Source organism: Gloeophyllum trabeum, assembly GCF_000344685.1.
Source record: "Gloeophyllum trabeum ATCC 11539 unplaced genomic scaffold GLOTRscaffold_00004, whole genome shotgun sequence".
In the NCBI taxonomy this organism is placed as follows: domain Eukaryota; kingdom Fungi; phylum Basidiomycota; class Agaricomycetes; order Gloeophyllales; family Gloeophyllaceae; genus Gloeophyllum; species Gloeophyllum trabeum.
Genome location: NW_006920413.1, coordinates 356,638 through 381,967, shown reverse-complemented (window position 1 = coordinate 381,967; position 25,330 = coordinate 356,638). Strand labels below are relative to the sequence as shown.

Sequence of the window (25,330 nt, the reverse complement as noted above, 5' to 3'; positions counted from 1 at the left end):
TTTCCGTAGCGTTTCAGAGCAGACGAACTGATTTGGATACCTACAGTACTCGTACATGCCTGGACTCCCTCCGGAACACTACATGCCCCCGTATTCTCCCCATGGCCAGTGGCACATGCCGCCGCAAGGCTTTCTTCCTCAACAGCATCATCCGCAAAGCCACCTCTCTCATGCTCCTCCCGGTCCACCCGGGCCGCCCCATATTATGCCTATGTCTCCCCGTAATCCCCGCCGCCACTGAAAGGGCCCAGCGTCCACGCACCTGCACACACCATCCCTGCCCAGCATTCAACTCCCTCAAGCAGCGCGAGCTCCATCTCCTCTCCTCCCTCAACCTCCACATCCCTCAGACCTGTGCTTCCTGTCGGCAATGCGTGGCTGAACACAGGTGCCAGCGCGTTCGTACCTAGACAGTCGAAGGTTTTCATCAAGGCCGCGGACGGCAAGGAGGTGGACTTGCAGGAGCTCAGGAAGCAGCAGGCGCAGGCTGGAGCGCCCATTGCGCTGCCGTCGCCTGCCAGTCCGCGCTGCAGTATCGTCCACATGGAGACCGAGGAGGCGTAGAATCAGCGACTCACGGATGCGCGCGAGAAGGAGAGGCTGAAGAAGGAGGAGAAGTGCAAGAAGAAGGAGGAGGAGGCTGAGGAGAAGGAGAGGAAGGAGCGGAAGGAGCAGGAGCGGAAGGAGCAGGAGCGGAAGAAGAGGCAGGAGGAGGTGAAGGAGGAGGAGGAGCGGCAAGGAGGGCGATGAAGCCGCCTCAGTTCTTAGCTCTGCGCGATATTACTGTACTCTTGATTATGAAAATGTGTTCTTACTAGCTATGGCCACGTTACTACCTGATCCCTCCGGCCTTCGTACATTAACACTAAATTCTTGCGTCCTGGTACATTACCGCTTAGTGATTATCAGGTCCTTGATAGATTCGGAAGCCTCTATTCTTAGTAAGGAGTGCCTTAGGAACTGGGGGAACTTAAGATTACATCTACTGAGCTCATCGAATGCCTTAGTACAGGAATTTGCCCCTTAGCGCACCTGGCGCAGCGTCTCCTGACGTCTTACCTCAACTGACTCGCTGAGATACATCCAACTTAGTAGACTGGGTACGGATTCTCTTAGACTAAGGCAGTAATGGTACTAAGGCACCGCTAAAGTTTCCAAGCGACCTTATTTTCCTTAGTTAAGTCAGAAAGCGGCAAAGCGCGCCTGCCTTTTTGCTGATGTTCGAGTCTTCGACAAGACGCGTGCTACGAAGAAATGGCTGACCTACGCAGAGGAAAACTTGGCGTCCACGCCAGATTACGGGGAGCGGTAAGATGAATCATTATCATGATTCCTCGTCGCTTGTGGATGCCCACGGGACGGGAGGATTGGGTACTATCCAGATTCGTCGAGCTCGCATCACGCGCCCGTCAAGGAACGTACCGGCGCTGACATTCCAATATGTCATACCGGGCTTTCCATCGAACCTCACCAGAAAGCGAATGCTCATATAAGGCCTTCATATGCGGTCCCGGTTCACGTCAAGCCATAACGGCGGAGGACCTGGATGGACATGATCATGCCCTGAAGATATGGGAGTTCACTCGGTCATTGCATGGCTCTCTGAGTCGTTGATGCGCGCCTGTTAATGACAGACGGCACTATCATCCCCAGGTACCGATATCTATACCATCTGGGCATGCACTTATAATTGCAGCGCTACCTGCAGCGCATCCCGCACTGCACTAGCCGTCCACTGGCGTCTCACTCTCACAGGGACTTTTTCGAAACCATGTCCATTATACCCTCGGCAGTTGAATGTGAGTACTACGGTACACGCCACTCTTCAAGGGTAACCCGCAGTCCCGTTAAGATCGCGCTTCTATCGTCATTGCTTTCTCCGTTATTCAAGCTGTTGGCGGTGTTGGCATGCTGAGTGTCTTGCTCACCATGCTTCTATCGAATCGAGTGTGCCGACAGACGACTTGGATCAACTTTTGTGCCTCTTGGGTCGTCTATTCCTTATCGTATTTACTCCTGTGCGTTCTGATGTGAAGGTACGATCCGCCTCCCTTCTATTCCATTGATCAAAAGGGCCTGGCACAGTCCGATATCCAATGAGGAGTTCGGGTCGGAGCCCAACCGTGCATTATGTATTACGCAAGCCACTCTCATCTACGGCGCACCAGTTCTGTACGGTTCAACACTGCCTCGGGGTAGTGGGTTCTCAGCTTTGACTAACATGATATAGCACGGCATACACCACGCTCTCTCCATTTCTACAGGTATAATCCCTCCGTTATTGAGCGCGACGCACGTCGACGACCTTACACTGGCAGCTGTTCCTGAATGCCTACTCGGCATTGCACGACTCTGGAGAATCACGAAAGGGAGCGATCCCGATACCCTGGGTCCGTTTGCCGCCTCCCCTGCTCCAATCGCTTGGTTTGTTAACATACGCCCACCAGCTCCTAGCCGGCCCTTGGATTCTTTACGGCATCGTGGTCGTCGCTGCTTTGGAGGTAACGCCCATCTCGCCCTAATTTCCAAAGTGAAGATCTGGATGTGATTGTTCTTCAGCAAAGCCTACTCCACCTCGACATGGTTGAGAGAGGTCTGACATTTTGCCATATATTACTCAACTTCCCGTTAGTATCGCCAAAGCTCTCCGCATGCAAGAGAACTGACAATAGGACGCAAGTAGGAAAAGCATGTCTGCTTTACTCGTCATCCTGGCGTTGGTGGCGACCATCTCTCTCGAAGGTGATCTATCTGACTATGCCAAGAATACTAATCCTTACTCGATGTCAGTGATCGTTGGCGTCATGCTATACCGCCGCTGGCGATCATACAGGGAGTTGGAAACCTCTAAAGCCCCCTCTCCTGAAATGTTACTCCGGATCTTGCTTTTTACGTTGTTTGCGATTGCAGCCATCTGGTGAGTTGCGTATCCCCCTTGGGCTCGTATGCATCTCCGATATTGGTTTTCAGCCTGGCTGGTATTCTGTTTCTTGTAAGGATGGATACAGTCACGACACAAGTATTACTCTCCCTCAGTAAGTATGCGGTTCCTTGATGCTGCATGGTTATCGATCCTGGATTACCGTAGTGCCTCTGGCAGCCTTTCTAACCCTGGGAGTCCAGAAGGTAAGTAACATAGTTTCCCGATATTCGCACAACCGACTCCTTCCTCAGGATATTATTGAGGTCTGGCTGCGTTGGAGGGCCCAGCCAATTGAATCTGAACTACATTCTGTAAGGAGCTCGCATAGGGACCCGGACCCTTGAATTGTAATTCAGCCCCTGCGTATTGGTGGTTCGCTCAGACCGGCTACGCTGCGATGCTTTGACTGGCAGTACTTGATGCATATACAGAGCAGATATAGTTTATATCTCGGAGAATATACTCAGTTGTAAAGAGTGCTGTGAGGCGAGGCGGGTATGTTCGGGCCTCGCATATCGGCGGGCGACGCTGCTGCAGGACCCCGCCATATTTGTTCTCGATGCGACAGCTGCTATTCTGCGCAACTTTACGATACCGGCCCATATCTCCGGCTTCTCGTTGCGCAAAGTCAGCTAGTCGCCTTCTGCCATAAATCGCACTCGTCGAGTTTAGGACCATGGATGGAAGACAGGTTGCCCAGGAACCGGCAATAGTCTAAGATGCCATCTGTGAGCTTCCAATTGGGGCTTCTGCCTTGACCCAAATGCTCTTATATCGAATACTTGGAGGTCCGGCGGAAACAGTTGGTAAGACACTCGGGATGACAAGTTATTGAAGGTCAGGAAATCGTACGGTCAATTGAAGCCGTCCCGAGGAAAGTCAGCTGAGTGATTTGTTCAGCGAGGGGCGCGGACGCCTTGAACTTCCCCAACACCTAGGTGCAGCTGTGGGCCAACACAGTGAGGTTGGGTACAGAAAACGACTCGAGTCGAATGTCATCTGCAACAGGGTAACCAGGCGAATAACTGAGAATCCGTAATTCTGACATGCAGGAAAGCATTTTAGGCTGTGGTATCAGGGCAGTGCTAGTATCCCAGCCCCAGCCCCAGTCCAGGACCTGTATAGCCTTGCCAGCGCCAACAGTAAAGTCGCGGGCGATTGCGTACGGGGAGCATGCACATTATGCGAATGTCGCAAGGTGAGTATGACGAGGTGGGGAAGGACATGAATGATGCCCATCACATATTCAAAGGCAATGCCGGGTGCCCATGTTACATTGTAACAGTACATGTATAATTAGCCCTTCGAATTCATAAGTGCAGGAACGGCGCGTACATCTGTATGCTTACCGATATAGAAGTGAGTTGATTTACTGTATGCTGCTTTGCTAGCTGTCGAGTCGGCTTCTCAGATTGTATCTTCAAAGCCAGGAAGGACATCTGGACTGCGCAACTCTGTCTCGTGGATGGTCACCGTGACCCGTTATATACGATTATGAACTTGAATTGGTTAATGCATATGAATAGACGTATATTCACATGGGAGGTATTCACGTACTTGGGAAATCAAGTTCGTCTTTACCTGCCGTCCGAATTGAACGCTGACATTCCAATGTTGCCGCTGATTTTGCTGTCACTGCAACTTGCGAACTCCTTGCTGCCGGTATCAGCGGTTGACAACGGGCTGGTAAGAGCTGGAGCTTGAACTCCTTTGGAAGCGCTAGAATTGATGTGTTTACTAGGCGCGCACGCCTCCGCTGGGCTGGGTAATCATATCATTCTGTTGTTTGAAGGTTTGATTCAACTTGAATTATCCACTACAGAACTCATGGAATCGTTTTCAATGCGACATATCGGAAGAGACCATACTCTCAGCCGCGAACTCGCTCGTTAGCACCGGCCTGAAAGACATCGGCTACGAATGTCAGTCTATGAGCCATGGTCAAACTCACGATATTAACATGGGCGGACCACGTTACAGATGTGATCATAGATGATTGTGCGAATCCATACCGCACTTTGTCACTTCTCTTGAGTAACGCCAGACAGGTTGGCATGCTGATTCCAGAGACCCTGAGACCAACGAGCCGCTTCCCAATCCCGACACGTTCCCCAGTGGAATCAAAAGCCTAAGTGATCAAATCCATTCCCTAGGCTTGAAGGTATGGAATGCCCTCGGGCTCTATAGCGTTTTCTATACCCTCATACGATACTGTAGTTCGGGATATACAGCGATGCTGGCCTGTATGTTAGTTGTCTCCTCGGATACTCGGAGATACTCACATGCACAGGTATACTTGTGCCCGCCGCTTTGGCTCTCTAGGTTACGAAGAAATCGACGCGAAGACCTACGCGAGCTGGGGCGTGGATTACCTCAGTGAGCTCTCATCCACGCACCTACTACCGTGACTATTAAGGCCAAACCGTCGGGTAGAGTATGACAATTGCTTCAATGAAGGACTCTCGGGGAACACGTCGATATCGTATTCTAGGTACACCGTTGTAACGATGCTTGCACCCAAGTATAGGCTGACGCTCGAAAGGTACGAGAAAATGGCGAAAGCACTCAACGCTACCGGAAGGCCTATCGTATACGCTATGTGCAACTGGGGTGAGGACCACTCATGGACGTGGGCTGGCGTAAGCAAGTGGATACGCTACCTTACCCAGTGTAGCTAATCTCAACGACCTGTAGGAACTGGCGAACTCTTGGCGTATGTCGGGTGATATAGGGGATGTAAGTGGCCCACATTCGTGAAGACACGGTTCTGAAACCCCCTCTCAACACAGCTGTTCACCGGCTACCACCCATGGTGCCCGTGCACATCCCTAGAGAACTGCACTAATTTCGGAGCTCGTGAGCAGAATATCCAGTCCCTCTATGGCACTACTTCAGAATATTCATATGTTTTCCTAAGGCTGTTCCGTAACGCGAATCCTCGACTGGGCAGCAGACATTGTGCCCTACTCAGATCCGGGGGGGTGGGCGGACCTGGATATGCTGGAGGTATGCACGCCCGGTGTGGTGGAATACGGATCATGAATTCTGATACAAAATCTGCATGAGGTTGGGAATGGTAATATGACGAAAGACGAGTATAGTACGGACATTCCATCGATGGCCTTGGTGACAATTCTGATGCTTTTCCAGTCACCCATTTTTCGATGTGGGCGCTCGTCAAGAGCCCTCTCATCCTAGGCAATGATCTCGCCAACATGGTCCGTCAACGCACATTCCTTCTTTCATTTCTCCTCTGACAGAGACTCGTCCCTCGCAGAGCAAGGACACACTCGAGATCATCAGCAACAAGGAAATCCTCGCGGTTAATCAGGATCCCTTGGGCATCGCTGCTAGTCGCGTTTGGCAAGTCTCTGTCGAGGAAGGAGGGGATATCCAGCTTTGGATCGGCCCGCTGGAACATGGGTAAAGAGCCCACCTTCCTCCCTCTCCTCCGGATCAACTGAGCATCTACGTGCTTTGTAGAGCGACAGTCGTAGCGGTGGTCAACACATCCCCCACTAACGCGACGGTCTCGGTACCGTGGACAGACATCCTTCCATACGAGCTCACCGTACGTTGTGTTCCATGGTGTTGAGGTTCTCTGCTCACTAGCTTCTGCGGCAACGTGTTAGCAGTCCGAGCAACCTGTCCACGTTTTTGACCTCTGGCAGCGAGCTGACGACGCGCAGTGGGGCCTATATCTGGGATCCTTGGGCTCGTCCTTCTCATTCTCCAGCACAATGAAATTGAGGAGTCACGAAACTAAGGTTTACCGACTTGTACCGCAAGCAAGCCACGCAGAAGGTGACCAGTTCAGAGTCCAAGCCTAAGATCAGTTGTGCAGTATTGATGCCTTACAGCACCCCAGCGGAGAGTATGGCAATGCATTGAACAATGTACACTAAAGCTACAATAGCAATATATGTTTGAATCACTCGCGGCGCTTGCGAATTAGATAGTGAGCAGCAGCAGCAAGTGGACGATGGTCCATGTTTACAGGTAGGGCTGATTCAACCTAGAACGAGCAGGGGGGCATAAGGAGGCGTGGTATAAGCGCCGAAGCATCAGGTCAAGAGGCCCGCTTCCGAGATGTAAGAGCGGATGATTGCTTCTCCAACTAGATAGAGAGAGGTCAGTCAAAGTCAATATGTGATCTACAAAGATGCCATGCTTACCGTGAGTAATGATGGTCTGCGTCGTCTTGACATCCTGCGAACCGTGGCGTTGGATACAGTCCTACACACTCCCATAGAAGAGATATATACGTACAATCATAGATGTGAAGTGCTGCACGGTGGAGACCATCAGATGTCCTCAACTACCACCTGGGAGCAACGGAGACTCACAACATAGAGCGGTCGCCGGGGCTGCGAGATGTCCTCGCGCCGATGTGCCTGGATGAAATGCGCGCGGAAGTACTCAGAGACCTCCTCGTAGGTATTCGGGCGATCTCCGAAGGAGGTGATGCTGTCGGTATGATATGGCGTCATCAGAGCGTAGTCAGCATCCCTTCCCTGTCGGCTTACAATTTGCGGACTTCGGTGCCAGCCTCCAGCTTCTCCTTCAACAAGTCCGTCTGGTGAACCCACTGGTGAGCCTAGACACGTAAGGTTGGATGGAGACAATAAGGACGGCACCTTGTTGAGCATCAACACGAGCGACGCTTTCTTTAGCAGCTTGTTCTGGACTATCGTCTTGAACAATTGGAGGGAATCGTCGATGCGATTGGTCTTTGGATCTTCTTCCAGGTACTGGATCATCACGGCGTTCACAGCAGCAGTGCACCAAATCAGCGAACGGAAAACAGACGGACGCGACAAATATACCCACCTGGTCGAACGCGCTTATCGGTGCGAGGAAGATAATCGCGGTAGCTGTAACAGCGGCGTCAGAGGCAATGACGCAGAGTATTCAATGGCAAACCCAAAGTCGAAAGCACCAGCCATTGGTAGGCCACTGATCAGCGCGCTTCCATGGGAGCCAATGAACCCAAACTTGGCGCCGGTGGAAGCAAGAAAGCACCGAAGATATGAGAGAATACCACGCGATATTTACCATCATCGAAGTAAGGCACCCACGCGTGCCTCTGCCCAGATCACGAGCGGAAATAAACCTCATTAGGGTTCGAAGCGCCTGTAGCCCGAAATGTACCCACCTGACCCCTCTAGTGTAATGAAAGAGATCAGAATGGAGGCGGCAAAGGAGAGGAAAGAGTCCTTACAGCACCGCCGACGTCGTACATGAGCCAGTTGTATGTCACGCCGTTGACGCGCACGTCGTAGGCGTGTTCGACGACTCCGAGCGTTTGTAGTCGAACGTGGAGGATGTCGTCAAGGGTTGGGAGGTAATCCGGCGCGGCGATGCGATGGATGTTCTCCAAGAAGCTATTCAAGCGTCGTAGGTCGCACAAATCCCGGGACTAAATCCGGCGGACACTCACAAAGTCCCCGACTCGTCCAACCTGAGCTTTCTCCGGCGAATTAAGATACGCACGGCAGGATGCTGCCACAGATCCTGGATCGCATACGCGGTCTCCATCAGCGTCCGTGCCGCCAAGTTCGTCACGGCGGGTATATTGGCATTATTGCGGATGTCCGCCAGTGGCCAGCTATTCTTCGGCGTCACGAGTGCCTGCCAGCCCGAGCGGACGTAGACACCTGAACGGCCACCAGAGACGGTGATCCCGCCACTGAGCTCGGACGCAAGCGCGTCCTCAATGGCGACCAAGGGAAGCAATTGTGCGCGTAGTTCTGCTAAGCCTATCCGCCAATCCGAGCCGGCCGTGCTCGGCGGCGAAGGTGCTGGAGACGGGTGGGAGACATCGCTCATAAATTCATAGTCTAATTCTTCGATAATTACGCGCACGGCCTTGATGATGTTGAAGTAGACAATCGGTGTCCACGATGGACGCTCCGTGTCTATCGTCTTCGCCGCGTAATGCAGCTGGAACTGCTTCTGGAGGGTAGACTTGCCGGACTCTGCCTGACCGAGTAGCATAACTGCGTGCCAATGTCAGTATTCACTCATACATCACACATGACCTCGATACGCACCCTTGACCTCTGGCTTCGCTGCCTTACGTTTCCGAATAGCGTCCCGCTCTTGCTGACGGCCCCTAAGCATGTCCGACTGCCATCAAGATAGAGATGGCGTGCATACCTTCAACCACTCATCAATCTTGCTGTTTATTATGACCTTCTGCGAGTCGTCCAGAGCGCGCGGGACGTCCATGGCCGGTAGGGCAATCATTGGGACGGAACTTGCATGAACATGCCCCTTCGCCATCTAGCGAACGTCCGGCGTCCTAGGTGAAGGATTGGGAAAGGACAGAAGCGAGATCAATCATTTTCGTGGACGCAGTCCTCGTCCAACTAATAACGCTGCCAGACACGCGATCCCACGGAGTCAATTCCACCTGTTGCTGAGAAACAAAGCGCCAGCAAAATGTGGCGAGGGGGATCGACAGGGGAATATGAAATCCTTTTGTGGAAGCTGGCGCCCTTATGCGGATACATCGTTTCTTCCATCAAGCGTACAAATCACCTTTGCGTCCCCCATCATCGACCTGGGACCTGCCAAAGATCCGCTGTTTCAAGAAGCTGCGATGATGTTGTATATGAATGCGCAGCATATGCAGCGACCGACCCCGAGGCGCTGTAAAATTGATATCCTGCCTTGTGCCAGATGATTGCCAGAGGGAGCAGATGTCCATCAGCATTCAACGCCAATATTCAGCTTCTATGAATCTATCAGTTACAGTTGGGTGGAGAGCAGACCACAGCAGTTCCTGCTCCATCCATCCATTCACGGTATCCTAACTTGTAGCGAGACTTTACAGGACATGCAGAGGTAAGTATGGTTTTTCAATTTGATGTCCCAGCGATTTCCACCGGTTTACACAGTTTCTGTGAGGCACAGCATGGCCTTCATGATCACGGTTGCCACAAAACGTAAATCGGCATATGTGCCTTTCAAGTCAACCTTTCATGCAATACACTGCCACGTAGCCCGATGGCCTTGGAAGATGTGTAAGTGAAAGCGATGCGCGGAGACAGATTTGCTATTCAAAAGTGACCCTCGCATCATCACGGCGAGAGTGAGTCAAAGTGCAGAGTGCAGTTTCCACTCGCAGAGTCCGCGTCTCATTCTTTGTTGCTACGACTTGTTCCGTTGCTCATTGTTGTAATGACAGCCCCGATTGGCATTCCCCGCCTTACAATGTCGTCCGGGGAGACAGCATCATATTTCGGATAAGGACACTCAAACCCCAAGGATCATCGCCACAGCTGCGAATTCACCGGCAGTACATCATCGACACCTCGCCTCATGTGCGCCGTCCGGGGCTTGCGATGGTGCATGCAGATCACTTTCAGGCCATGAACAACGTGCTTCTACAAATTCGTTCTTGCACTACGTATGAACGAGCAGCCAGGACTTGGTCGCCTCAGATTGCCACCTGAGGCGACCAAGTCCTGGCCAGTGATTTTGATGCATTAGAACGCCATGCACGTCTGAGATGCGCAGCTTGAAGCCTCGGTTGATTTGCCAAGGTTTTCAGCTACCTCACTGTGGGTGGGCAGTTCTGGATGACATGACGTTCCTGCGGCTTGCGCCTTGTCGTCTAACGGATTGCAGTTACTCAGTCGTCGGCGCCATGGACAACTTCGAATCGCAATACACTACAAGCCAGTAAATCGAGTCAGCCTGTACAGCGCGACCTGTCCAACTGCAGCGGCTGCCATAGCTTATATTGTGGCATGATAGATCATGTCCGCTCTAAGGACATCTCACAGATAGATACTACGCAATATTTACAATAAGCAGGGGGGGGCATCATGCCAGAAACAAGGAAGGGAATATATACTAGGTGGAGGTATCGTTGACAATCGTGATCCAGCAATACATTACAGCGGCTCAGCCCTCCTCCTCCGCATATCCTGTCGCACCTCCTCGTCTTCGAGCGCATCTTCGATCGGTTGCGCCCTCACCGGCTCTGTCAACATCGGCTGCGAGAAGTGCTCTCGTAGCTTGTTGCTCGCTTGCCGTTGCACCTGCGACGCGATTCAGTGACCAACAGCGGTGAGATGCACCACGCGCTCACCTCTCCGCCCACAGTCCGTGTGATCTGCAACAGTGGCCCAGCGAGGTTAAGTTTGAGGATGATCCATCTAAAAAACAGGTGATCAGAGATGCGGACTGGGGCTGATACGACATGGTGAGACGTACGCTGAAGCCAACATAACAAGCACCATGGTGAAGTACAGCGGGTTGAACAGCACAGCCATAGCCTCGTTCCATCCAAGCACGACGAGCACGCCGTACATCCAGTACGGAATCTGCGCGACGCTCGAGACCGTGCTCCGCTTCGCCTCGACATAGTAGGCATCAGCGTCTCGTCGGAACTTGTTCATAAGATCCAAACATTTGCTGTCGGAGAATATGATCAAGGTGGCGGGGAAGTCAAACTCGTCACTGTTCGTCAGAGAATCCGATGGCTCGGATGGCAGTGTGAACTCCAGTGATGGATCGGTGGGGGCAATTTTAGAGTAGAGAGAGATGAGCTCGAGTGTCTGTGAAGCACGTTAGAGACCCGCGCCAGTTGCGATAATTTCGGGAAAGCTGTAAAAAGCGTACCTCATCCTTGGCTCTCTTGAACGCGCCGTCAATGTCATCATCCGGCTTCCACACCCGGGGCACTCCTTGCTCGTCATATCTGAACCGTTCGTCAAAGTGCGCGCGGAGCTTTCCGAGGAAGACAGTATCGGCCGTCTGTTCATCGATCTTTGCTCGAAGCACAAGCCATGCACGCTTGCGCAGCGTCGCCAAGGCGGATTTGTTTTCTTCCTCAGTACAGTTGAAACCTGATCATTAAGACCGTCAGAGATCGTATTCAGGGAAAAGTGAGCTCCTTACTCTTCGCCTTTGCAAGGTACGTGGACTCGGCCTTGACCAGGGTCTCCTTGAATGTCTTCAGAACTTTGTCCCACATGTCCGAAGAGGGTTGATTGAGGTACAGCTCTACAGGCTCTGAGATCTGCTTCTTGATATTTCTCTGCGATGAAAAAGCGTAAGATCCTTATGCTGCGCCAATCCAGGATCACGACGACTGACTTCAATCGCGTTGACCATCTTCTTCGTCTCGTCCTTCCGACACTGGTCCGCGACGCTCTGCGTCTCCTCCTTCAGAAGCCCGTACTCGTCCTCCCAAGCCCAGTCCGTGCCCTCGACGCAGGCCTCCGTGGCACCCTCGACGAACCTGCCTTCCCATTTTTCCCGCGCCCTGCCCACGACGTCGGCGAAGTTGTAGTCCTCGCCCTTCAGCGAGTCCAGCACTTCCTTCTTGAAGGCAACAAGGCACGACTTGTGCAGGTTCTTCAGTTGGCCGAGGAAGAGCGGCGACAGCGTTGAGTCGATGACCGAGATGAGGTCCTGACGCTTGCGCTTATAAACACCCTTATGGTACCGCGAGGCGTCACGATCATAGCGGGCTGGAGTACAGTCAGAGTTCAACACAGATTCTGGAAGACAAGGACGCGGAAGTACTTACTCAGCGCCTCCGTGCGCCAGTTCCGCATCAACTGCCCCAAGCCGTCGACGACCCTTCCGGCTTCGATAGGCTTGCGTTGAGACTTGGCTTGCTCATTGAAGTCAACCAGAGCGGCGGTCGAAATCTCATCGCAACGGAACTGAGCCAGCAATTCCTGCTGTGTAGGCAGATCCAAGTCCTTGTTGCTCTGGACTTGTTCCTAAATCGTAACCCGCAGTCAGGAGACTATCCATAATCATGTTTGATGCAACGCACCCAAATACCCTCCATGTAGAAGGCAACACCATCTGCCGGGATACCTTTGTGGTACGCCGGCTTGAAGACGAAATCATCCCTGTCCTTCTCGACAAACCGTCTCCTTAGGTTCTTCACCTCCGCTTCGAACTTGTCGGGAACCAGGATTTTGTGGGGAAGGCCAGTGAAGGCCAAGTCGAAGTAGTCTGAAAGCTTGCAGCCTTCCAATTCCGGAGGCTTCGATAGACCCTCCCAGATCTTGTTCAAGTCTGCGGTGATGGTGGCTTGCAGATTTACAAGAGGTGTTGTTCCAATGTGATCACGGATGACAAAGAGGAGAAGGGTCCGTTGGTTGGCGCTGCATATCCGGTCAGACTACGTCCTCACGCGAGGGCCGGACGGCTACTCTTACCCTCCCTTTGGAGACTTCTTTCCGAACAGACCCAGGTTGACTTCAAAGACGGTCTTGAGAAGACCCATGTTCGCCCCCTGGTACAATCCCACCTGGTGCTCCCACAGGTTGACGATCAAGACTTCTGACGAAGCCATCGAGAACAGAGCGGACTTCCGCTCAAAGTCCTGCGGCGGACCGGTGAGTTGAGTGGATGAGGTGAGGTGAGAGACACGAACCTGGTCCTCTCCGCGTTCACGCCCGTCGGTTCCCTCCACGTCCATGACCAGGACATTCATATCTTTCCCTCGACACATCCAGATACCTGGCGAACGTTATTAGGAGCTATTACATATATTGAGCGTACTCACCCTTTGTCGTCTGCTGTCGTCTTGTCTCGTCCATGACGTCGAACGTTGTACCGAATAGTCGGTTCAGTAGTGTACCTTGCACCCCTGTAAGCCAAGCTCTCAAGGACAGGCACAAGACACGCACTCTTCCCTGTTGACTGGGAACCAAAGACTGCAACAATGTCGTAGTCGAATCCTACATCCCGCAGTCCCCAGCGCTCGATTTGCTTCGACAGGTCCGGTCTGTAGTAGACTGTGAGCCAACACCCGACGACCACGCAACCGCACAGAGACGTACGTGAACTGCTTCTCGTCGTTGATAATTTGGATCCTCTCGAAAGTGGCCCCAGACGTTGACGCCGAGCCATTGGCGGCGTGTCCATTTGCACCGTTGACGCTGAATGCAGATTGCGTCCTGAGAGAAGCGGACTCAACCTTCGTGACGACCCTTGAGCGATACATGTGCGGGATACTGAAAGAATCACTCACACTGTCTGTCATGACTTAAATACAGTCGTTAAATGAACGTGGCGGAAACAGCGAGGACTCGGAATGAAGGAGTAGGTGTTGGAGTCGCGCCTCCGTCGCGCTGGTGAACAGGCAGCGCTATAGCTAGCGTCACCGCATTGGCAGGCAATCACCGTCCCGTGCTGTGCAATGCGCCCAAATCGGATTTGTGGCTGAAGACCTCTGGCCGACTTTGCGCGACGAGAAAGCCTCAGAAAGGTGCCGGTATCATAAACTCGCGCAGAACAGCAGGTTCGCATTGAGAACAGATATGGCAAAATTCTGCAGTGACAGCCATATACGATGGCGGAATATCCCCGTAAGAATGCACAGGTCTTTCATGCCTAGGCCTGCCTCTCATCAATAACCGCACAACGATCTCATAACCATACGACAGTCTCCTCCGGTCGCTCGGTTGGGTTAAGAGGAACATCAGTCCAGTATATTTATACAGGCGTCTAGTAGAGTTCATACAAGGGAGTGGCCTTAGCGCTGTGGAATTATCTCCACCGCTGACTCGCTTGACATCTCTTCTTTGACCTCTTCGCTAAGTCCATTTGGCTCTGACATGTTAGTACGTTGTACACCGTCAAATAATCTTCGGGGCACGTCAGCAAAAAAGACAGATCCCATACGTGGCCACTTACGCTGACGTCTCTTCCAGAGTTCGCTAGTCCCAGTCGTTAGCATAGCCCTCGGGTGTAGAAGAGGGACGCTCACGTTCTTGGTCTCGAGCACAAAGGCGTACACGAATATAGCTTCGAATGCTAGCCAGCAGACGTAGACAAGCTGCTCGCGGTCAGGACAACTCCGGGTGCCCGGCAAACGGCGACATACATAGTACTTCCACCCCAATCTATGCCGCCATAGTCAGACAGGATGAAAGCGGAGAGAGGTATATGCTTACGCTTTCAGCGCTATCGGGTTCACATATCTGCATGTCATTGAGCAAAGTCATTGAGGTGCGGATGAGGTGGGACACAGCTGTCACTTACTGATTGAAAATCAGGGAGACCGAGACCGTGAAGAAGAAGAGTGTCAGCCCTTTGGCGCGCAATTCGAAAGGCAAAATCTCCACGGTGTAGCTGTCCGGTGATGGTCAGCTCAAGCATGCAGACCTGGCGACACTTCGCTTACGATACTATCAGGGGCGTGAACGCAAGCTGCCAAGTAATGGGCGTCACTCAGATGTCAATGGGTTCTGACGTGCCATGTTTGACTCACATCGTAAAACCCGTAAAACAAAACTGTTCCAGCCGCAACCATAGCAGGTCAGTCACCTTACCGAAACGAAGCAACTTGGAATGGCACTTACAGATGAAAGCCATAACAGCGTGTCCAGCGGCCAAGTTAAGGTGTATGGAGTACTCTGCGAAGCAGACGGTCTGCAATGTCCAGAACACGACCATACCTAAGACAGACGAGTCATTCGAGTAAGCTATCATACGTATGTCGGCCTTCCATTGCAGCGCACCGATGGTGGAGACCATGAATAAGGTCCGCCTCCCCAGCTTTTCGCACAATAAGCCCGCAGAGATGGCAATGACAAAGTTCCAGATGTTGAGGAGCCCATTCTGCATTTATGCTTAGATTAGGAGTAATTTCGACATCAAAGAACTTACGATAAGGAGCTGCACAGTGGAACCCGTAACTGAATGGAAAGTTTGAGCGTCATACCACCGGCTCAGCGTTCTATTCACCTCCTATATCCGTCAGAACCTTGCTGAGATCTTTCGAGCCACAGTCAGTGAAAATACAGGCGAAACACAAATGCCTTACAATACGATCTACCAGCAATAGACAGCTAAGGATACGTCATCGCTGGAAAGAGCACCACGCACGTTAATCCATTTCCAGACCACTGAGAGAAGACGGCCAAAGCCACAATAACGCGAGTGCGCCTCCTGTTCCCGGGCGTCTTCAATAAACTTGACCATCCGACACTCTTTTTCGCCTCGGTGTCGCGTAATATATTCCCCTTGATCTCTTCGAACTCACGTCCGACTAACGGATCCTGTCTAGAAGTAGTGTGGACAGGACATCCCAGCGACCATCGAGACCACGACTCACTCATTACCATCCGCATGGTAGTAAGCAAGGGTTTTCAGTGCTTCAGTTTCCCTATGGTCGTAAGCAATTACGGTGGGATCCAGACGCAGAACGCCTTTCCAACCAGACTTACCTTCCTCTGCTCAAGAGCCAACGAGGAGACTCCGGAGCGAACCAGATAAGGGTGATCTGGATCAGAGAAGGTAATCCTTGCAAGGCAGAAGGGACTCTCCAGGCCCAGCTACTCGGGATGTTGAAAGTACCGAACGTCTGGCGGCATCCCTCCATTAATCACAACGAACAAGGTTAAATCCACTGTCCTACACACCGTCCACGCCGCTCTATGGTAGGTAAATATTAGTACCCTCTCCCACGTCAACAGTACAATTGCCCTCACATTATGCTCCCTAAAAACCTATCGCGTCTTTTCATGAGCCCAGGGTTACACGAGAGACGGAGTAACTGACCAGACACTGTTGTATAATGACGTTGCCTGGCCTCGCTGACTGGGATATGCTATCTCCGAGATCAGCAAAGGAGCCGCCGCCTGCGCGAACGTCAGTCCAAAGCCGATCAGGAACCTGTTCAGCGTCGTAAGTAATGGTACGACCCTAGGCATCCGCTCCGCTTTATCCTCACCTAGCACCGATGAACATGCGGACGTTCTGAGATGCTGTCTGTATGACGGTCGCGGCTAGCATGAGCGCCGCACCGAGGCCGACGGAGAACCTGCGGCCCATTCCGTCGGTCAGGTAAGGCGAGAATGGGTACGCGGCGAGGCAGCCGATGTTCTGAGTTACACGAGGTAAGTGGAAGGTAAAGTCAAGCGTGGAGTATGCGTACTTGGATCGCGTTCAACAGGCCCAACTAAAATGGATCGTCAGTGTCATCTAGGTCTCCGAGATTGTTGACGCACTTGCTGGCCCTGCGGATTGTTGAAGGATGCATTCCACTGGTCCAGTGATTGCAGCCCGTCTGGTCAAATTCATACAGATCAATCAATCGGTGGGACGAAATGGCACGCGACGGGCAGACGTACTCATCATGCTCCCTGGTAAAAGAGTGCGATCTCATGCATAGAAATCAGGAGCAGAGTAAAAACATACCATCGTATCCATTGGTCGACGAAGTGATGAGTCTGGAACCTCATTAAATCATTCCTGGTACGTCCAGGTCTCGAGACGTCTACTTACAGCAGAGCGATCCAAGCATTCAGCGTCAGAAGACCTACACCTATCTGTTAGGATAATATAGTATGACATAGACACAGAGTATACATACGTCGGTTCTTCCACCATGGACGAGAGCACTGGATGAGGCCGGCAAAATTATTACCGTCGGCAACGATAACTGGACCTGTGCCCATGGTGATCCCCAGACAAGCAGCCTATCGTACAGGACAGCGGGGGCGGGGTAAGAATTCAGCAAGGAGCGGTAGATTATGGAGCCCTATCGTTTGATATTCCCTGGCTCGTATATGGTGTGGGATTGGAGCACACCAAAATTAACTGGGTACGATCTACGACGAACTCGGACGGCCGTTCTCATCGATGCCAACAAGGGTTTGATAGAGCTAGGCTTTCCCGGAGTACTGTGGAGCGAAGAAGCTTTATATATAAACACGAAGACGAGAAACGCGGGACCGTACCTTGAGACTGGACCCCGTTCCAGTACTTACAGTGACCGGTCCGAGCCGTGGCATCTGTACGGCAGCCTACACTGAAGACGGTCCAAGTTAGTTCGTGTGTAAATTCTAAGAACCGGTCCATTGTCGCATTTATCCTAGTGCGCGAACCCGCGACGTACCCTGCTGGCCTTCGCATGAATCCGCTGGGCGACGAAATCCACTACTTTGTGTACCACTGTGTACGGAGTCGTGGACATCCTCGTCCACTACTGCGTGTACCGCTGTACAAGGTGTCATGAACATACTAGCGTCTATTACTCTAGATGTGTACCGCTGTACACGTGAGTCATGCATCAGGAACCTCGGAAATCTCCATATGCTCCATATGGAGTCACACGGAGCCCCGGAGCGACGGAGAGGTCCCCCCATCATCCCGAGACGGCCATCTCCGTCCGGCTCAGGACGGAGACAGCGTCTCCAGATGGAGACTCCTGGAGACACCACGTGGCTTCGGCGGGAGTTTGTATACCTGACACTCGATATCTATCCCTCACATAGGGACCGGATATTGGCTTATGTTTTTGCTATACGTGCTCCTCTTTGCATTCGAGCAAAATTTAGCACAGATTACTGTATATTAGCGGGGGGCGTGTCTCCGGATGGAGACCTCGTCTCCGTCTGGAGAACCTGTCTCCATCCCGCACATGGCGGAGCCGCGGAGACGCTGTCTCCATCCGGAGATATTCCGGTTTCCTGATGTGGACCATGTTTCTGCGCCGGAATATTGCGTTATTTGCTAGAAAAAATATCTGGAGTATGGGCACCTGGATGCTTAATTTTTTTGCTCAACATAGGGAATTCCTGATGTAGTTGGCGACGGGTCGAATATCGAGGACGAAAGCACAAGTTGAAGGTATGGGCGTACAAGTTCAAGTTGCCACACTAGCGTCACGTGGATGGCGCGCCTTGCGGGGCTCTGGTGTACATGTCTAGCGTTGCGGCGCCGTTCGTTCTCTTAACCACGCCGTCTGCGCATTTATCTGCGGTTATGGTCTTCACAAAGGTCGGTCACCTGCAGCCTTTCCCTTTGGCATGCTCCTCCTGTTACGGCTTCCAAGAGGGAAGGGGAAATCGCTTACTTGAACGGGTCCTGTCAGGGGCATGACAGAAACGAGCGTCCAAGTCCACGTTGTCTGGCTCAGTCATCTGGATACCCAACTGCCCAATCCATTACAGGTGGACAACCTTGGAAAGCTCGAGTGAGGGGAATGCTTTGTGTATGGGTGAGCTGGAGGACCGGAGACAGCCACATTTAATGGATGGTTGTTGCTCACGAAGCCACACCTGCCGTTAACTGGTGCTGTCACAACGGTGCGCATACAGCCTTTCTCCAAGGCGAATACTCCTGCGTCTGATACGCTACGCTACACGAACATCTATGTGTTGCGAAGAAAGGAAGCAGGAGACGCCGACGCCACACGGTGTTTTCGAGAGGGTAATCGAATGGCGTTCTCCCAATGCAGTATGGATCTTCACTATGGTGAGTTCTTCGACGTTCCTCGCGGTGCGGGTCCTTTCGTAATGGCCTTTCTTCTATATACATGAGGCCTTCTTTCAGCAGGCCTTTGTCTGTCGATACACTTCTCTCGTTCTCTCCACGACGAAGCCGCAAAATTTCGGGTACGATCTCTCGAAGCCAGTCGTCCTTGAATCCGTGGAATGCGACTGAAGCTCGTCCGAGATTCGAAACCTCATCAATCTCTCGTATAATGAAGGTTCCCACCACATTGCAATATAGGGTAACTGGACGCAGTTTATGTCCTGAACTTGAGCAAGGTTCGTGCTCATCTGGCTTGGTCCACGAAAGATCCGCATGCCAGCTTTCATTCCGGGCCCATTAGACAGATCGTTTCCGAATGGCCTTTCCAGAAAAACCGCAGGGACAAACATGTATGCCGTCACGGTAGGGCTAGCAATCGCGTTGACTCGGCGGATTACCAAGGCCTTGGAGGTCCTGTGCGCGCACATTCTACATTCCAGGTGGGGCTTTTTACCTCTGGAGCCTGCGCTACGGCTGGAACTTGCTATAGCCGCCATCGGGGGAAAGGGGGCTAAGTATGGTGGTCGACCCGTCCTTTCTCCTGCATTCCACAGACCCTTCCATTTTCCCAACGCGAGCTCTCAGCTCGGGCAGCGTGGTAGCCCTTTCAGACTATTTCGGTCGATAAGCTGATCGCCAGCTCGACATTGCTGACTGCGTCCGTCGAGGCGTTCGCATGTGCCTATCATACCACTTAGACTTTGGCCCCGCCACGCCGTTCCAGTGTGTTCTTGGGGTCGCCGCCTTGCCCAGACGCAGGCACCTGACCGGCTCAACCCGCCGTTTTCCCCGGTACGATTGCCTTTTATGGTATTCTCAGCGCAACGTGGCCGAAGTCTAAAGGTAGCGCGGCCGGGGAGTCCCTCAATACGTCTGACGAGCGGAAATTCTCTCGCCGTTGCCTACGCACTCGCCGTGCATGGTTCCGCGATAAGTCGTCTTAGTTCTGGCCAGCGGACGCCGTCATTATTTCTCTTACTTGACGCCGTACTACCACTATGGCTCCTCCGCCGCCACCGCCGCCGCCGCCTCCCCCTCCGCTATGCCTGCCGTTCTCCTTCAAGCGGTCCAAGTCGACGCGTCCGGGGCCTCAGCGCTCGGCAACATACTCTGAGAAGTCGGAGCGCTATTCGCACAGATCGAACGAGCTCTCGCGGTCGAACTCTTTCTCTCCGACGGCTACTCTCACGTCGCGCGCAGAGAACTTGACATTCGTGTCCGATACCGAGGCGTACGATGTCCCGAACATCGCTACCCAGGTCTCGGAGAAGCTGCAGAGGTCGGATTCGAAGAAGCAGTGGGGTTATGGATGGGGGGCGGGGAAGAAGGACGTTGTCGTGCAGGAGAAGGAGGTCACGCGCGAGATGAAGGAGAGAGAGCTGCCGGATAGGCCGAGGACAGAGAGTAATAGTCGTCAGTCCAGTCAGCAGCCTTCGAGGAATTCCTCGCAGAGGAGCAAGCAGAGTTCGCGGAGTGCCGCCCTTCGTCCGTTCGTCGGTCGCAATGATTCGACAAGCACCCTCGTTGGGTCTGCGTTTGAGAGAAAGGTCGTGGATGCCAATGCGCCAATCAAGGAGAAGCCTGATACATACGATCGGCTGGAAGACCTGCGCAAGCTCATGCAGAAAGACTCGTTGGATTATTAGTGCGTGATGTGTGTGCTCGGCTGCAGCGTGCACTTGAGCTTAAACATTGCCCTTGTTGTTACAGCGTCATCCCCAGCGAGGATGCCCACGGCTCTGAATATGTCGCGCCGAGTGACAAGCGCAGGGAATGGATCTCTGGGTTCGTCTAGGGCGCGTGCAGCCTCTGGTCGAGCTTAGCGTACTAATGTCGGTCTTATAGATTTACAGGATCCGCTGGGCAAGCCATCGTGTCGAAGACGCAGGCATACCTGATCACCGACTCTCGTTATTGGCTGCAAGCTCAGAAAGAGCTCGACGAGAACTGGCATCTTATTGCCGCTGGGGCACCTGAGGCACCCAAAGACTGGGTGGAGTGGCTCGTCGTACGTTTCCTTTCCGCCTCGTTTTCGCCGACATTTGTCGCGCGAGAAAAGCAAAGAGTGAGCTAATTCCTGATCTATAATAGGACCGGGCGAAGAACTCCAAGATCGGTATCGATGCAAGGATGATTACTCATGAGAAGGCGTCACAGCTCAGCGCGCAGCTGGCGGCGAAAGGCTCGAAATTGATCTACCCGCCTCAGAATCTAGTGGACTTGCTGTGGAAGGATAAGCCCCAGCGGTCGAAGGAACGTATATTTATTCAAGGACGGGAGTTTACCGGTCAGTATATACTACAATCGCCTCGCAGCTTTGTGTGCTGATGTCTCACGGGTCTGACAGGCAAGGACGCTACTGCGAAACTCGCCGAATTGAGGGAATGGATCAAAGCACAACCACCGGCAACCCTATCTTATTCACAAGCGCCGCCCACGCCAGCCCAGGTGCACGTTGGCACGCTCATAAGCTCTCTGGCTTCAATCGGTATGCACCGTTCCGTCAGCTCTCCCTATAGAACATCCTAAAACGAGATTCATTGTCCCAGCCTATCTCCTTAACCTACGGGGCCAAGATATACCTTATAATCCTGTTTTCCAAGCATATCTTTATGTTGGATTGGACCGAGCGATATTATTCATTGAAGCGGCCAAGGTTGACGAGGAAGTTTCAAGGTATTTGGAAGGCCTTAACGTCGAGAGGAGGGACTACAACGATATTTGGACGTTCTTGCGCCGTCGAGAATGGAAAGAGGGAAAGGTGCGCACATCAAGCCATTGCTCGTTGAAAGGCTTTTGCTCATATCGTTCGCAGGTCATCATCTCACCGCAGACCTCGTATGCGATTTCCCTGATGCTCACACATCTACGATACACTGTCCTGCCATCTTACGTGGAGGAAATGAAAGCTGTAAAGAATGAAGTGGAGATAGAGGGAATGAGAAGGGCATACCTGCGCGATGGTGTTGCCTTTGTAAGCTTACTTGAGCCGGTATTACGAGTAAAGGTACTAACTGCGCTCGCCGTTCAAGGTGCGATGGTTCGCTTGGCTGGAGCAGAAACTGCAGCAGGGATATGAGATCACGGAGTACGAGGCGGCTTACAGGCTAACTGAGTTCCGCCGGCACCAGAAACACTTCATGGATCTTGCTTATGAGAATATCTCCGCGAGTGGTCCTAACGCAGGTTTGTCCTTCCTGCTATTGCATTCCGTTTGACATGATGACTCACTCGAACACAGCACTCCCTCATTATACTCCTACTCGGGCCACGGCAAGAGTTATTGATAGAGAGACGCCTTACCTGAAGTATGTGGAGTCTGCACAGACTCGGGGTAGTCCCGGATTGCTGACTTCGTTGTATTATGTAGTGATTCCGGCGGGCAGTACAGGGATGGCACTTGCGACACAACTAGAACGGTCCACTTCGGTCGACCCACTGACGAGCAATGCGAAGCCTTCACCCGCGTTTTGCAAGGTCATGTAAGCAATTAGGATGCTAATGTCACGACACCGCTCTGATTTTCTCTTGATGCAGATTGCTATCGACAGCGCAATCTTCCCCGAGGGCACGACGGGTAAAGCGCTTGATGTATTGGCTCGCAGAGCCCTATGGCAGGACGGTATGAATTACATGCACGGAACGGGCCATGGCGTGGGTTCGTACTTGAATGTCCATGAAGGCCCGCATGGATTTGGGATCGATGTTCCACTTGTTCCTGGCAACGTCATCACTAATGAACCCGGATACTGTGAGTACATCGTGGATTTATTGGAGACGAGCACTGACATGGAACTGTCAGATAATGCCGGCAAATGGGGAATAAGGATTGAATCCGCACTGGTAGTCAAACGGGTCACGGTAAGTCTCCCGTGTAATGTCTTCTTTCTGCTTCTTATTCTGGCACTCCCAGACCAAACGAGAATTCAATGGTGACATTTGGCTCGGCTTTGACCGTCTGACATGCGTTCCTATCCAGACGAAGATGGTTAAAGAGAGCATGCTCACCAAAGAAGAGAAGGCTTGGCTAAAGGTTCGACACCTCGTAACAACATGAGCGATCACTTCACTAACCCTGTTCTGCTATAGGATCATAACAGACGCTGCTACGAGAGGCTTGCGCCATTCCTTAAAGACGTAGACAACCGAGCCCTGAAATGGCTAAAGAGAGAATGCGAACGTGGTCTGGGGCTCGCTCGAGCTGGCCCCGGGGGACTCACTATCGACTGGGATTAGAATCCCAATCTGCTGTGCGGAGGTTCGATCACCTTTTATCTACTGCTTTCGACTAAATATTGTTACGACTATCTTACGACCATCGCCACGAGGGCGTCGTAGAGCGTCCTCGGCGGTTATATGATATTTGCGGAGGAACTTTATTCTTTGGAGTCTTTATTTCTTTCAAAGCGAGCGTGAGCTCGCTCTTCATTGTGGATCTTTGGATGTTTTGTACATTTCTCTTTCCATGTTCTCGTTCCATGTTCCGTTCCCTCTGCTCAATGCTGGCTGCGAGCCCACGACTAGCGGGATGCCTCTCACAGACCTCTGTTATCTCCTGTAGTCTGATATCATATACTTACGTGCCAATCATAACGACAAACATAGATCACCGAGACAGTGGCAGAGCAGAGGCTGCTGCATCTATACTATCCGTTGTTGCTCGAGGGAAGTGCATACGGACCTTCAGGCTGACAGCTGCTCGGTTTTTTAACAGGACAACGGGCATGAAGCTTTGAAGCCCCACTTGCACGTGCGTACGGTACGCTGCAGCCTGACAAGATCTGATTATATTATTGATACTGATTGTATCTCAAATCGGCTTTCTAGTTGCAGTGTCTCAGCCATACTAGTAGGATGCCGACTCTGGTGTCCTGCAGTACGAACTCGTCGTTCCCCGTCCCAGGCGGCTAGGCCAAGCAGAACGGATGACTAAGCGAATATGGATGCCGTATCTGGGATCCTTTGACGTCCACTTCGCCCGGCACAAGAGAAAATCTTGAATGTTGATCATGTATCGTCAGATGAGAACAGTTGGCTCGTCCAGCAGCCCTTATAACGCGAGCCCGTAACTGCCTTGCCGACCTTTGTGCGTCTATCTGTTTGCCTTGTCATATATGAACCCCCACCACACTCCTTACGTTTTGTCTTACTTGTAACTTCCAAACCATCGGTCCCCTGAATCTTAGTTCGAAAAGTAAGCCGCACTCCCGTGTTTGGCATGCCATTCTCATCAGCAGCGTTAGTGTTGCCAGAAAACAGCAATGCTCGCCTGTTGCAGGCATTTATGGGGCTTCAGCTATCCGCTGGTATTGCGATTACTTTCACCACGCTGACGGTCCTGTTGTCCGCCCGCGTGAAGCGGCACGCGACGTGGATAAGCTTTTGTATCTCGTGGATAATCAGCTGTTTTTCATACACCCTCTTGTGAGTTGGGCCCTGGTTAGCATATCTTGCTGCCCCATCCTCACCATGATCATATACAGACTATTTTGCGGCCACGAGACCAAGCATGCACCCGCGTACTCCCTGTGTCTGTTTCAATCTGTGCTCATTTACTCCACACCAATGCTGTGGGCCGCTTGTTCCAACAGTACTCCGTTGATACTGCCACTGAATGTTGCTAAACAGTGCTGCCTACTGGGGGTCGGCAACTCCTGCCAGCCGAATGTCCGCGTGACCGTGATTGTCACACTCGCGTCTCACAATCCGGCCTCGCTACTCATCTCGGGTTGTGTGGCATATTCCTTCGTGGTAGTGAGCTCTACTACAATGAGATAGATTGGTTGTCTCAGATACAGGGCTATATGGATAATATCTACAATAAGAAGCACTATTATAGTCTATATAGTGCTCTATATTAGTAATAAAGCAGTATTCTTCAGAGTCCTCAGGCATTACAGCAGCTGGCTGGTAAAGAATTAAAAGGGTAGACTTCAGAGAATCTCTTGACAGCCTCCAATAGTGCAGTAATCTTTGCAGATCCTATCTTCCGGAATTGAGTCTTCTGTCCTCGAGAACGCCCTATCCAGGGCCTATCCATGACGAGGAAGCCCAGCAGATCAATCAAGCAGCCCAGAATAGCTGCGNGACCAGCCAGAAGTG

General features: G+C 52.2%; 6 protein-coding genes across 6 annotated transcripts; 3 read left to right on the top strand and 3 right to left on the bottom strand.

The window, feature by feature from the left end:
• Window positions 1-101: 101 nt before the first annotated feature.
• On the top strand, window positions 102-928 carry GLOTRDRAFT_137382 (uncharacterized protein; the record flags this gene model as incomplete). The annotated part of the gene is made up of 3 exons (XM_007865898.1): window positions 102-221; window positions 286-537; window positions 595-928. The coding sequence occupies 3 exons, from the start codon at window positions 102-104 to the stop codon at window positions 748-750; spliced, it is 528 nt and encodes a 175-aa protein (XP_007864089.1). The 3' UTR covers window positions 751-928.
• Window positions 929-4,534: 3,606 nt separating this feature from the next.
• GLOTRDRAFT_127284 (alpha-galactosidase) lies at window positions 4,535-6,753 on the top strand (the record flags this gene model as incomplete). The annotated part of the gene is made up of 16 exons (XM_007865897.1): window positions 4,535-4,609; window positions 4,665-4,688; window positions 4,746-4,845; window positions 4,904-4,921; window positions 4,972-5,084; window positions 5,141-5,166; window positions 5,214-5,299; window positions 5,357-5,562; window positions 5,618-5,659; window positions 5,713-5,779; window positions 5,841-5,929; window positions 5,990-6,023; window positions 6,074-6,141; window positions 6,201-6,346; window positions 6,407-6,494; window positions 6,559-6,753. 16 exons carry the CDS (start codon window positions 4,535-4,537, stop codon window positions 6,751-6,753), a joined length of 1,377 nt encoding a protein of 458 aa, XP_007864088.1.
• Window positions 6,754-6,987: 234 nt separating this feature from the next.
• GLOTRDRAFT_127283 (G-alpha-domain-containing protein) lies at window positions 6,988-9,154 on the bottom strand (the record flags this gene model as incomplete). The annotated part of the gene is made up of 13 exons (XM_007865896.1): window positions 6,988-7,040; window positions 7,099-7,132; window positions 7,193-7,210; window positions 7,270-7,390; window positions 7,450-7,499; window positions 7,561-7,674; window positions 7,754-7,797; window positions 7,979-8,009; window positions 8,079-8,087; window positions 8,145-8,307; window positions 8,364-8,922; window positions 8,977-9,028; window positions 9,083-9,154. The coding sequence occupies 13 exons, from the start codon at window positions 9,152-9,154 to the stop codon at window positions 6,988-6,990; spliced, it is 1,320 nt and encodes a 439-aa protein (XP_007864087.1).
• A 1,691-nt stretch (window positions 9,155-10,845) lies between these two features.
• On the bottom strand, window positions 10,846-13,814 carry GLOTRDRAFT_15192 (root hair defective 3 GTP-binding protein; the record flags this gene model as incomplete). The annotated part of the gene is made up of 13 exons (XM_007865668.1): window positions 10,846-10,974; window positions 11,025-11,091; window positions 11,150-11,493; window positions 11,558-11,784; window positions 11,837-11,975; window positions 12,035-12,411; window positions 12,471-12,669; window positions 12,726-13,062; window positions 13,117-13,283; window positions 13,335-13,420; window positions 13,467-13,541; window positions 13,591-13,688; window positions 13,744-13,814. Coding segments are annotated over 13 exons (2,316 nt in total), but the record flags the coding sequence as incomplete, so codon positions are not given.
• A 624-nt stretch (window positions 13,815-14,438) lies between these two features.
• On the bottom strand, window positions 14,439-17,367 carry GLOTRDRAFT_127281 (hexose transporter; the record flags this gene model as incomplete). The annotated part of the gene is made up of 26 exons (XM_007865895.1): window positions 14,439-14,550; window positions 14,600-14,622; window positions 14,673-14,741; window positions 14,790-14,808; window positions 14,860-14,886; window positions 14,948-15,037; window positions 15,090-15,115; window positions 15,177-15,199; window positions 15,268-15,363; window positions 15,427-15,526; window positions 15,575-15,603; window positions 15,653-15,682; window positions 15,732-15,739; window positions 15,794-15,970; window positions 16,023-16,073; window positions 16,135-16,271; window positions 16,330-16,342; window positions 16,399-16,416; window positions 16,469-16,582; window positions 16,641-16,792; window positions 16,845-16,868; window positions 16,918-16,976; window positions 17,041-17,052; window positions 17,108-17,139; window positions 17,195-17,228; window positions 17,283-17,367. The coding sequence occupies 26 exons, from the start codon at window positions 17,365-17,367 to the stop codon at window positions 14,439-14,441; spliced, it is 1,560 nt and encodes a 519-aa protein (XP_007864086.1).
• Window positions 17,368-20,939: 3,572 nt separating this feature from the next.
• On the top strand, window positions 20,940-23,285 carry GLOTRDRAFT_38247 (Creatinase/aminopeptidase; the record flags this gene model as incomplete). Its single annotated transcript, XM_007865743.1, has 12 exons — window positions 20,940-21,013; window positions 21,074-21,236; window positions 21,320-21,515; window positions 21,576-21,716; window positions 21,778-21,989; window positions 22,044-22,202; window positions 22,261-22,414; window positions 22,470-22,536; window positions 22,599-22,710; window positions 22,766-22,979; window positions 23,031-23,089; window positions 23,142-23,285. Coding segments are annotated over 12 exons (1,695 nt in total), but the record flags the coding sequence as incomplete, so codon positions are not given.
• Between the last annotated feature and the right edge of the window lie 2,045 nt (window positions 23,286-25,330).